Source organism: Sinohyriopsis cumingii, chromosome 17 (genome assembly GCF_028554795.1).
Source record: "Sinohyriopsis cumingii isolate HCF-2022 chromosome 17, ASM2855479v2, whole genome shotgun sequence".
NCBI classification, from domain to species: Eukaryota; Metazoa; Mollusca; class Bivalvia; order Unionida; family Unionidae; genus Sinohyriopsis; species Sinohyriopsis cumingii.
In genome coordinates, this window is record NC_142977.1 from 118,647,491 (window position 1) to 118,660,839 (window position 13,349).

At 35.1% G+C, this 13,349-nt stretch overlaps 1 protein-coding gene across 2 annotated transcripts in view; it reads left to right on the top strand.

The window, feature by feature from the left end:
* LOC149779740 (G protein-coupled receptor kinase 3-like) overlaps positions 1-13,349 on the top strand; it is a 345,786-nt gene that overhangs the window by 181,635 nt on the left and 150,802 nt on the right. For both annotated transcript variants that reach the window (XM_089940600.1, XM_089940601.1), the window contains exon 6: positions 12,905-12,966. In XM_089940600.1, coding sequence (XP_089796726.1) covers positions 12,905-12,966 — 62 coding nt within the window. The remainder of the gene's footprint in view (positions 1-12,904; positions 12,967-13,349) is intronic.

Below are 13,349 nucleotides of genomic sequence, written 5' to 3' on the forward strand. Positions count from 1 at the left end.
TGGTACCTCCTGGAGGATGAACTTTGCCTGGAGTGTATATATCATGTCTGTGTCCACTGTGTTGGTACCTCCTGGAGGATGAACTTTGCCTGGAGTGTATATACCATGTCTGTGTCCACTGACAGTGGAACACGCTCTTGTTGAGTGTGATTTCTACCCAGTGAGACAAAAGTATTTTAATGTGAACTGAATGAAGAAACTGTATGAAGATGTACTATATGAGAAATTCTTGGACTTTTTGATGGAATACAATTTTTATTTTAAAAATTTGATTTTTGTTTTAAGGACTTAAATGTTACTGCTGTTTGAATGATGCACCATCGGTAACAGTTTTATATTATCTTCTGTCTTACTGTACATCATTTTTGCATTTATTTGGAAGGTTTGTCTTTGTAAACTTTTTGTGCAATTCTTCAATTGTGCATTGTTTTCAAACTTTGCGATAGGTAGGCACCATATTGCCAAGTTGCCATGGAATGCTGCTAGAGACAGTACTTTAAGTTCTGAAAATCATTAACCTCACTTTTATAATATGAGTTCTAAAACAAATCATGAACCTCACCTTTATGAGTTTTAAAACAAATCATGAACCTCACCTTTATAATATGAGTTATAAAACAATGAACCTCACTGTTATGAGTTATTAAACAAATCATGAACCTCACCTTTATGAGTTCTAAAACAAGTCATGAATTTCACTGTTGTATAATGAGTTCTAAAACAAAACATGAACCTCACCTTTATAATATGAGTTATTTTCTTTATAAAAATAAATCATCTGTGTTAATTTTCCATGAGTTAGCTATGAATATTACCAGTCAGCAAAGTTTGCAGTGGCATAAACAGTATGTTAATGTTTTTCAGTTGCATATTCCTCTTTACAGACCTTTATCATACTTGGCAAGAATCATAAGGAAACTCAGGACAGTTCATTCTGTGACATGTTCACCTGCCCCATTAACTTTGAGGTTAAAGGTCACATTCTGAGAAAATTAGCTCAGTTTTTGGTTGGTTCAGTCTTTAGCTTGCCTGGACAATGTCCAAATGAGCTTGTGGTATCGCCTTTATATGCATGAATTACTTATGCCAAGAAATATATATACCCAGCATGGTATCATATTTATTTATTTACTTTCTGAAATGATCTTTTCTCCTCCCCAAAAATGAGATGCAGAATTTGCTGGTAGAATATTTGACTCCTAAGCCAAGGTTCGTAGGTTTGATACATGTCCAGGCCAGCATGGATTGGCTGCATCCATGTGTCTTTTTGAAGGCCACTTAGTTCATGACATTGGCAATAATGTGTTACAAGTGTTTTTAAAACCAGCATGGATTGGCTGCAGCCATGTGTCTTTTTGAAGGCCATGTTACACGGCGGAGTGAATGTCCCTCCGTATTTGGGTTTCGTTATCTAGGAGTTGACCGCCCTCGATGTTATTGCCCGGTTCGAGTAAATATAAATATAAGTGGTGAAACTTATAGGTGGAATAGATTGAGATCTGAGCAGGTATATAGAACAAACCAACACGAGCCCCCGTACATGTAAACAAACAATTTAATCAATTACATACAAACACTGTGAAAATTCATTACATCAGGAATGCACTCTGCTTTTAGAAATTTAACTTTCTCCGAAATACAAAGAAAACGCAAACAGATTTAAATAAAATAGCCGATCTGTTACTGATAGATTTAGTTCATCATAGGATCGAGTGAACAATCGAAGTCAACGTCTTGTACGATTTCATAACCTGCTTGTCCTCAGTCTGTTTTTGCTTCCTGTGTCGCTGTTCAGACCCTTGGATCTCAGGATGATACTTTCTAACATCCGTCTCAGGATATTCTCAGAATACGTCTTCAGAATGTAATACGTCGCAGGATTGCATCACAGGATTATACGTCTCACTGCATTCTTCTCTATGCTTCTCTATATAGGTCTCAGAATAACATCCCTCATTCGTCCCATGCGTCTCTGGAGCTATTTTCTCCCTTTTAAATAAATATAAATAGAGACAACCTAAATTTCCCGTTATTTATGAAACGGTTAATTCTTCATTATTCTCCCTCGTTATCAGATTTCACTATCAGTGCTAAACAGACGCTAAGGCTATCAATCGACTCCACATGTCCTATAATAACCCTAGTTAGTCAACGGGCTAATTCGTTACGCCTTGACCTTACACATTAACACATACGCGAGGCCTGGGGTTCTGAGCCAGCCTCAATTTACACAGTGAATAAATAGGATACATCACGTCAATCAATTACTAGATCATTTCCGTCAATACACACTTATTCTTAATCATACATGAAATCTTCTAAATTCGGCAAATTCACACGGATTCTCGTAATCAAATTAACTAATGTAATGTATTAAATTCTTAGAACATAATTCTTATGCAAACAAGACGACAAATTCAACCAATTCGTCAAACTTATGTAAAGAAGATTAATGTACAACTTCCTATGCATAACCTCAACACAGTTATACTTCATAAAGCAAATTATTACACGAATGTAGAAAAAAGATTCATGCAGATACAAGTAAATAACTTCAGCAAAGCATTATATATGGCCTCAACAAATTACATGGAATTGTCACACTACCTTTGCTTTTTAGCTTCACGTGGGTCGGTGGTTCTTCCCTGGGTTTTTCAGGGTTCTTCATCCACCATTAATACTGGCCGCCATGTATAGCCTATCGTGTGCTGAAAAAAATGGCGTTAAACACTACAACAACAACAACAACCTTTGCTTTCAACGTTCCTCCCTCCAATCAGTAAATTAGTTCATTGGTTCCTTTCGACAATCGTCCCCTTTTTGGACAACAGTTTTATGGAAATTTCTTGCAAATTCCCGGAGTCGTACTTTTTGGGTCTCCTCTCGTAGGAAAAGCTTAGACTGATTAAAATTTGATGTGGGTGATATTAAAACCTATGAAATTTTGTGTTGGAACATGCCCTCTCATTTAACGTACCAATCAGAATCAAATATCTCTGCTGCCTTTTTCCAGAGGCGCCAAAGTCAGGGTCAACTTGACCCTGGTAGTTTCAGTAACAGAGTTTCTGCATTCTCTCAATTGTGACAACTTTACCATGAAAATGAAGTTTTCCTTGTCCTAAATTGTCCGCCTGGCTGCTGTATAAACAAATGTTTAATTAGGAATGAAATTCTCCCTCTAAAGGACATTACCGTACACGGTAGTATGGCGATATGATACGCGCCTGTCTCAATAAATCTAATTAATGGTTCTCTGGTCTCAACTAATGTATTCTTGTTAGATCGACATAAAATTTGCCACTTCACAGGCCACTTAGGTCATGACATTGCCAATAATGTGTTACAAGCATTTTTAAAACCAACAAAAGAAAGAAGCAGCATTATAATAGTTCCCATCTTCCTACACTGCCATAATGCATAAGGAATAGCCTATTTGGTTATGATATATGTCTAGCTGTATGGCTGTCTGTCTCCCTACAATAATTTAAGTTCTCCAGTGTCTGTGTACCATCACCAAACTATTTCATTAGTTTATATTTGTAGCACAGAAGAAACTTATTGATTTCAGTCTCAAAATGTCAAATGTTAAGGTCACATGGACTGAAATAAATGTCAAATGTTAAGGTCACATGGACTGAAATAAATGTCAAATGTTAAGGTCACATGGACTGAAATAAATGTCAAATGTTAAGGTCACATGGACTGAAATAAATGTCAAATGTTAAGGTCACATGGACTGAAATAAATGTCAAATGTTAAGGTCACATGGACTGAAATAAATGTCAAATGTTAAGGTCACATGGACTGAAGTAAATGTCAAATGTTACAGTCACATGTACTGAAATATGGAAATCAGTTTTCATAGAAATACATGACTCATGTGCTAAATATTATGAGCAAACTTTATAGATGACATGCATTTGAGATAAGAATGATACCGTTGACATTGGAGTGAGAAGGTCAGACATTGAGGTCACTATGACTGAAGAAGAAAAAGGGTTTCCAAACAATTAGTTCATCGTCAAATACATGGACAAAAATTTGTGTATGGCTTGTTCTTAGGGTGAGGAAGAAGCCTGTCAGTTTTGGGGGTCAAAAAAGGTCAGGGTCACTATGATTGAAAGAAGAACAATGTTTTTGCATAATAACTTTACATCATGGACTAGGTCTATTCATGGCTTCCATTTTGGTTTAGAGAAGAAGGATGCTGAATCAAGGGTTGAAAGATCAAAGGTTAAGGTTGCAGTGTCAGAAAAATAAATTTTGTTTTGTCTTATCCAAAGTTTGTGACCAGCTTAAATTTCAAGGCATGTCATATTACTACCAGGTGGCTTAGGACATACATTCTTAAAATTTTATTCATCGCTTTCGTCATCATCCTAATTGCTTTCATGAAGCCACGACATAAGTTCAGAGTCACGTGACCCAAACAGATATGGTTCTTTTGATGTAGCATTGTCAAAGAACAGAACACTTTGTCTCTTCTGCCAACTCGTCTGTTTGCTTATAATAATTATCCATTTAATGAATATCTGTGTAGTCACCCATGATTTTCTGTTAGCTACGTATGTCATTGGCAAGTTTGTGGCATTAATAGCCTTAAAGCAGAAGGGCTTCTGAGCCTTTCCAGTTTCAGGTGGTTTGAATTTCTTGCCCGTAACATCATTGTTATGAGTAGAAACAATTGACAGTCATGGCTACTTAAATATATGTATGTAAAGATTCTTTTTATTGAAAATCATTTGAGTGAATCTGACTTTTAGAAAACTGCTTTGTCAGTCTCCATCAGCAAAGCATCAAAGACGAGGCCACATGCCTGGTTAATAAAGCCCGGATTATTTAATTTAAAAATGCACTGTTCTATTGATCATGTATATAAATGAATTAATCATTTTTTCTGTGGTGCAAAGACTTCAGATTAGTCTGTTATTTGTGTCAGCACACGTCAAGTGTTGTTTTACAGATTAATCTGCTATCTGTGTCAGCACACGTCAAGTGTTGTTTTACCGATTAGTCTGTTATCTGTGTCGGTGTGCATGTCAAGTGTTGTTTTACAGATTAATCTGTTATCTGTGTCAGCACACATGTCAAGTATTGTTTTAATCATGCATACCCTGGTGACATTTTCTGTATCCTTGTTTCACAGATTTGACAACTACAGTCCCTGTTAATGGTAATTAATTTGTTCCAGCATGTGACAGAAATTTAGTAGTTACAGAAATATATTTTTAAGTTTCAGATGAATTTAGTTTTTATGGGGTATTTTTAAGCATAAAATTGACATTTTTGTTCAAAATATGTTTCGGTATTCAGAGTTTAGGGGTTTTGGTTTACAGGGAGGAAATATGATATTAAGGAAGGAAAATGTCACACTTCAGAACAAAATCAGCCGTGAGGGGATTCTGGTATCCTGAGGTTTCAGTTTTTAGGGGTTTCACTCTAATTATGATATCTAGAAAACTAATTATGATATCTAGAAAACTAATTATGATATCTAGAAAACTAATTATGATATCTAGAAAACTATGATATCTGGGTGGTCTTGAGCTGCCATACAATATAGAACAATGGCAGCCAACTTGGAAATTTTGTTTATTTCTACTCCTTCTGAATGGAAATACATATTAGGAAGACTATTTATGATGTCTTGTTGCTTCCAAAAGAAAATAGTGCTGAACTGGCCTCCAGTATGGCTGCTATGGCAGCCATCTTAATTTTCTTCTTGCTACTTCTTGATGAATGGTCATATCAATATGGGTGGCACTCAAAAGTTTCATATTTTTAACAGGATTAGATTTTTAAAGAAAATGAAATTCCCTGGTTTCCTCACTGGTAATACTGGCTTTTTAAAAAAGACATTGTGTACCTTAGATCTTGTTAAAAGAACTTTTAATACCCATTATTTTGGTGTGTGATGGATGTAAAATGGATTATTGAGTATACGGCTTGGTCTTACTTATGTGCAGCTATACAAAATATGCTAGCTCCACATGGTCAATTTTACTTCCTGGTTTTCAATGGTAAATTGTAATAAAAAGAGCAGATAACTGTTTTTTTTATTCATGTTTATATATTTAGTAATCAATTCATTGCACTTTCAGAACCTGATATTGTCTTTTCTGGCAAAATTCATTTTTGACATTTTAATAGCTGCTAAAGATAGTGTATTTTTGACTAATTTAGGTTTATATTTTTAGCACAAGGGAGCAGTCATTTTAGTTGGCTGTGTGCTTAGATCATGTACAGTTTCCACAAGTACAATATCCAAAGAAATTTCAGCCACAGCATATGAAAGTAACATAGCGGTATGCCAACATTATCTCCATGGTGTATGATATAAATGTAAGCAACTTCACCTTATACCTGTCACTCTATCAGAAGTTCATAATATCTGTAGAGCACACCCATCGGCTTGTTTCCACTTCTTGTGCTATCAATTTGGAGCTAAATTAAATGGCTGATATTTGGAAATCCAGTATGGTTTAGGGCCACTGTCTTCAAAAACTTGTTATTGCTTCTCCTAAATGGAAAGCTGTGGTGATAGAGGGTTCCTCCAGAACACTCCCTCTCACATGTAGTTGGTTTCAAATTAAAATGATGGTGAACAACCTCCAGTAGCCATTTTGAAAATTTGAAGACCTTGTTATCCCAATGTCTTTAGAATGGTGTGCTGCTTTAGGAGGAATCACTTTGCTAAGATATTCAGTAAAGTTTTTAGCCTGTGTAGTATTAGAAAATGCAAGGAAACTATGTTGATATAGCATGATTTTGAACACCGTCATTAATTACTATGAGTTTTGGCTTTGCAGTATGGTTTTGTCAGGATTAAAGGAGCATTAATCAATGTACCGGAGGGAATTAGCAACCTAATAACACCCTGTTATAAAAAGACAGCTTGAGTAGGAAATCAGCTGGAAATCTGCAGCCTGCTAAGTTCTGCTATAAAAACAGCAGTTTTAGAGTAGGCATAGGTGGGGAGCAGACAATTTGATGGAGTCAGTCAGTTAATCTCTTATAACTTATAATCCAGAATTTCAGCATCAATTTATGGAAAAGTGTTCCTTTATTTTTGCCTGGGTGCCCTCCCTTAGAATGAAGACCTGTCAGCTCCGTTCACTACAATGATGGCTACCTAACTGATGGAAAAGTATGTGTAGCAAAATTATTTGATGGAAGGTCAGGAAATAGATTGGATTAAGACAGAGAAATGTCCTTATTGACAGATCTTGATAGAAGGTCTGGACATGAACTGGATATGTATATATATATATATATATATATATATATATATATATATATATATATATATATATATATATATATATATATATATACCAACACAACATTGTGAATAGTTTTGCATTTACTATATACTTATTCAGGCACATATTTTTATGAAGAATTAAATCATTGACATCATGAATGATATGTATCATCATAAGAATCTCATATGTGTCACTAAATGTGAATCCATAAAGTCACAGTGTTTAGACAAAGTCATACATGCAGTTTTATATTTTTAATTGACATGTATACAATCGTCAATTCTTTTTATTACAGTTTTGTACAATTATATATAGTTTCTTAGGGATACAAAGTATCTAGCATATGAATTAAGTAACTTTAATCTGCTTATTTCTAAATGCACAACATCTAGTGGCATGAAAGAAAAATCACGTAAAGAGTGATTGTTTGTAATGAAATAAAAACATTGCAAGAGAATAGAGGATCCAAACAGTTTTTACATGAACTGATGTAACTGGTCATTCTGGAGATTTAAAGTCATAGTGTGATCAGGACTTTCATAGAACTGATGAGTTTGTACTTTGAGATTCAATTCTTCATATATTAAACTATTTTTCATAGGGATTTCATCAGTGTGTGTTAAACTTTTCAATTTAATTTGTAATGAAAGGTCTTCATTAACTTTGTTGCAGTACTTTTTGTAATTTAATTAGCATTGAGCTTCTGTAATGTGATCTTCCCGATTAATAATAATAAATTGTGTTGTACTTATCGATCTTTTTAATCGCAATCCTCTTGTCGCTAATTAGATTACATAAAAGACTCCATTTCTTCCTTAAAAATGTTGCTACGATGTCATTTTAAGGATTGTCATGTGTTGTGACTTGTGTGATTGGTTTGACTTAAAAATCTATATGGGCATCACATCCATCAGTTGGTCTTAATGATGATAATTTTGATGAAATAAACCATATACCTCAAATAAAAACTTTGAATCACACTTAGAATTTTTGCCTACTTTATTATTTAAAAATTTTTAATTTCAGGCATTTAGAAAAATAAATGTTTTGTTCAGTTAATTTAATTTCAAAAGAATAGACACCTTTCAGTAGTATAATAGGTTACGAGTCCTTAGCTTTCGACCCTATCATAAGGCCTTCATCAGAGGAATGACCTTGGGACTGGAGTCACATGATCAAGAAAATGTTGACCACGTGACAAAACCCATCAGTACAAGGGCAGAAGTTCCCATCTGGAATCATTGTTCAACTCGGGCTCCCCCTCCATGATGTCGATAGCTTCTCTTATGTTCCTCCTCATGGTATTGTTCTCATTACCGAGTACTCTAATGTTATCCCAAGAAATAGCGTGCCCTGATTCTTTGCAATGTTCACAAAGTGCTGGCATGGATTCTCTGTTGGTGTATAAGTGTTCTTTAACTCTTGTTTCAAGGCTTGTAGCAGTTTCACCAATGTAGTTTTTTTCTTCTACAATTGGAATTTCTGCCATCATAAAGAAGGGTTTTGTCATGAGGTCAATATTTAGTTGTTCTCGTGACTCCAGTCCAGAAGTCATTCCTCTGATGAATGCCTTGTGATAAAGTAAGGAGTCATAACCTTTTCTACATGAGAAATTTAACACTGTCTCTTTACCTGTCTGAATGTGTTTTTTGCTGCATATTTCATATTTTCATTGTCTTTTGAAGTGGAATCTCTGGAATCTCTTTTGTCTTTTGAAATCCTTTCTATTGTTACATAATCTTGACCAGGTTTGTCAACATTTGTCTCACTGATTCGGCATCAGATCTGCTTATGGCTGATTATGCTGTAGGTCATTGTTGTGCCATGGGGAGTCAAGTTTTTTATGCTGCTGTTCATTACCATTCTTGCATGAATCTCCAAAATTCCTTCTTATCTTGACTGCTTGGTTAGCTGATGTTTTGGGACAGCTGCTAGTTTGTTACTTTTCAATGTCTTTGTTTTGACTTTGAAGAATTTTTCTCATATACTAACACATATTGAACCATTCTAAGTAATATTTAAATACCATATGTACTCACTTACATGTGGAGTCAACTATAAACAACAAAATGCACATGCAGATCAGGGTCTATTTTGTTTGTTCTATTTATTACTTCTAACAGTGATAACTGATAGCACAGACCCAGATCAGACAGCACATTATGCTACAGCAGATGTGGGTCTGTGCAGTTTGCAGTTGACTATAAGCAAATATATACAGTAGGTAAAATTTGCTTTCCACATGTCCAGTTAGGAATGGTGATTTTCTGGACAGCAGACTCAGTTTAATGTTTTTTTTTTTTTTTTTGTCAGTTAAATCCTATTAGAAATTACCTGTCGACTTTTGCAAAGTAGTTCAGCTGTGGTATCACCTAATGTTGTATAAAAAAGAATATTTGGTTAACATTGTCTTTAGACATGTAACAAACTACTCTTTTGGCATCTTAATTTTACTGCCCACTCACCCAAATTAACTGTCCAACCCAGTAAGCTTTTGAAATTGTATATGTGCCCACCAGCAAGAAAAACCTATCTTGCAGTGTTTTATTTACCCATGCGTCAGCTGCACAGACTTTTCCGATTTGATGTACAAAGAGTTGCCGGTATGTAAATTGATGCACCCCAATGTTACATTTTACTCACTAACAAAAATCAAAGGTTCGGTCTAAAAATAGTTGCCATTAGGTAAATTGATGTACCCCAATATTATATTTTGCTGACTAAAGCAAAATTAAGGTTTGGTCTAACTGCTTTTATGGCTAGATTACAACTCTCCCAAATGGAAAACACTTGCACATCAGTTTCTAATGCTAATGTTATAATAACACATAGGTTTAAACTGAGTGTGGGGGGCCCCGAGTTTGCCAAGTGGTCTAAAGCGCTTTCCGTTATGTCACTGCCATCTCACCTCTGTCTGCATGGGTTCGAGTCTCGGATTCGGCTAATGTGGGTCTGTGAGAAAGCTTGCCAGTAGCTTCTCGTGGGTTGGTGGTTCTTTCCGGGGTTTTCCTGGGTTCTTCCTCCACCATTATTACTGGCCACCATGTATAGCCTATTGTGTGCTGAAAGAAGGCGTTAAACCCCACAACAACAACAATAAACTAAGTGTGGAGGCTGGAGCTGACCTTATGTGACCTGTAACAGTCACATCATTTGTAGCAACAGGATGTTAGAACCATATAATCACCATACCCAAGAAAGAGGTGGAAAATAAACACATGATTTTAAAGTGATTCCCACGCGAAACTATTATTTTATGGGCACCTTTGTCATGCAATGAAACAACAATTTTCATTCACTCAATTTTATGCCTTGCATTGTTCCAATATACTGTCAGCATTTGATTGAAAATAGTGTCCAGGACAAAAAAATTAAATTAGATCTGAAACAAATGAAATTATCTTTTGGACTGCATTTATGACTAACCAATGATAACAGCCTTCATCATCCAAAGATGAGGTAACGGTTACTCATAAGATAAACGTAGTTTGTGCAGCAATGGTTGTAAACAAGCTGGCTACAATTTGAAGAAGTTAAGTCGAGTGTAGAATGTGACAGTTAAGATGCCTTCATATTTTGCCATATATGTACAGAGCCTAAAAAACCCACCATGACGAAATGTGCAAAAACCAATAACTTTCAGAACAGTACACTGGCAAGGCATGCTGGGTTGCCAGAACACAAACCACTGATTGAAGGTCCACACCACCAGCCAGGTTTGAATGCAGGGTTACAAAAACATTCTTCCAAACAAGACATACCAATGAAAGTGCAACTTAAGTGTGTACATTGGCTGAAAGTAGAAGACATATGTATCTAATATTTTTGTTGTTTATTTAAAATACAAATCTCTTCTTAAATTTAATACATGACTTAGTGGCTGAAGAAATTGATGCCATTGGCATTTTGAAGAATTCTGTCAATCCGTATGACTCGGCTGCTACTTGTTCAGAGTTTCTAGAGTGCCTATCAAATGTTGTTGAGGATAGTCTTATACATGACATGCAGAATTCGTCATTTGTGACAAAAATGGCAGATGAAAACACTGACAGTCAACAATAAATGTCTTGTCGTATATGCTCAGATTATGTCTGATAACATAAAACATTCAACAAGATTTTTAACAAATATAGAATGTTCAAATGCTTCTGGCAAGGGAATTGCCTTATTGGCTTTAGTCACATTATATAACTAATATTTTTGTTGTGTATTTAAACAATATAATTATATTTTAAAAACTACTGAAAACTGATCATCGGTTTGAATAAGACTCATAGGTTTGGATTCTGACTCACTGTTTTTTGCCTTGATGAGTCAGATGACTTACATGAAGATAAAACACTGCTCTTGAAGCATGGCATTAGCAATGCGGTAGTTGCATTTACTGGAATATTGAAAATTAGATCATTTCTGCAGCGATTGCTTCTTGCTGGTCAAAAGAACAGAGCATAGAAGCCCACACAGGAAATGCTGGTCTTGACAAATGATATTTGTCAACACTCAATCTATAATGGTGGTTGATAAGCTTGGCAAAGGATTCTTTTTGCACAAAATTGTTGAGATATGCTTGAGGTAGACTTGATTGAAGGGTTGATAACAGCAGTAGATCTATAATGTTTCCAGCCAAAAACCCACATTTTCCAATTACATTTGTACACTTTTCATTGGAAATTAGAGACAGCTGACATTAAAAAAAAATGGAAAATATCTTTAATGGGAAACTGCAGTTATGATAGTTATACAGAAGATGGTCACCATTTTTTATTTAATGGCAAATAAAATATTTTGCGAAAGTTAAAATTATTAAAATCATTGAGCACACTGTCATTCATTGTTTTAGTCTGTATATGTAAAAGATCACCACATGTTAAAATAGGTCACAATAACTTCACTTTTTAGGACAGGGTATATGGAACTGAAGTAGGATACCATTTTTTGTATCATATGCCATGAAACTTTCGCTGTTATCTATGATATGCAGAAATCACATTTTTAAATACAAATAATTGTTAAACAGCAACAACCAAAAAAATATCCCTCCCTCTGAAAGATTGTTTTGAGAGCTTATACTCATTATTTAAACTTTGATAAATATTTAAAAAGTTCATCACACATAGGCATCATGGTTTCCATTGTCAAATTTAATTTCTCACTGCTGTAGATAAGCAGTGTATCTTATCCAGACATGACGGAAAGAAAAATATGCATCGAGAAATTATTGAATGCATTCAGATTAGATGAAACATAAATTTGTAGCATTTGGCCCAAAGTTATCAGTGTATTGTTCCTACCATAAGTACAGTCAGTGTGTTGTCACATTTGATCAATATAAACTCTTCCATCAAGACAGGTCTTGAATGTTTGCACACGTTTAAGTTTATGGTGCTTGATCACTTTGAAAACATGCACTCAAACTGAGCTCAATGCCGGTAATTGAAAACTTCCTGAATTATTCTTTGTTACGAAGCCATTTGGAAAAGACATGATTAATGTCTTGATAATGAAGACAGGCTGGTATCATAAATTTGTGTTTTGCATTGTTTGCAAGAAATCAGTTTAGTTAATCAAACTGTACTGTTTCTAAAAGCCATGTTCTCCATCATTAATCTTTCTAAATCATTTTATTTTTCTATTTTCAGCCCTATATAGAAGAAATTTGTAATTCCTTAAGAGGTCATATATTCGACAAATTTTTAGAGAGGTAAGTGGCTATTCTGTTCTCTTCTGCTGAGTGTCCATCATACATACAAAAAATTCCATTACTCGCACATTTCTCATTCAGGGCTTTGGAATTGTTTTGTTTTTTGTTTTGTTTTGTGTGTGCAAAAGGTAAGACTGGGTGCATTGGTGCAGAAAGCTCAAGCTGTTGAATACCCCTCTTCAATTAGGGCAGTCCTAAGTTCAAGCCCCAGTAACATTTGGCATTGTGATCAGGATTTACAATCTGCATCTTCAACATTGTCTGGGAGGTTTTATTAAGTGGAAATTAAAGGTTGAGACACCATGATTTGTCTAAGAAGGCAGGGGGAAAATATAATAGATAGAACAGTGCAGAGCCTCAGATAGCTCAAGTGGTAGAGAGCC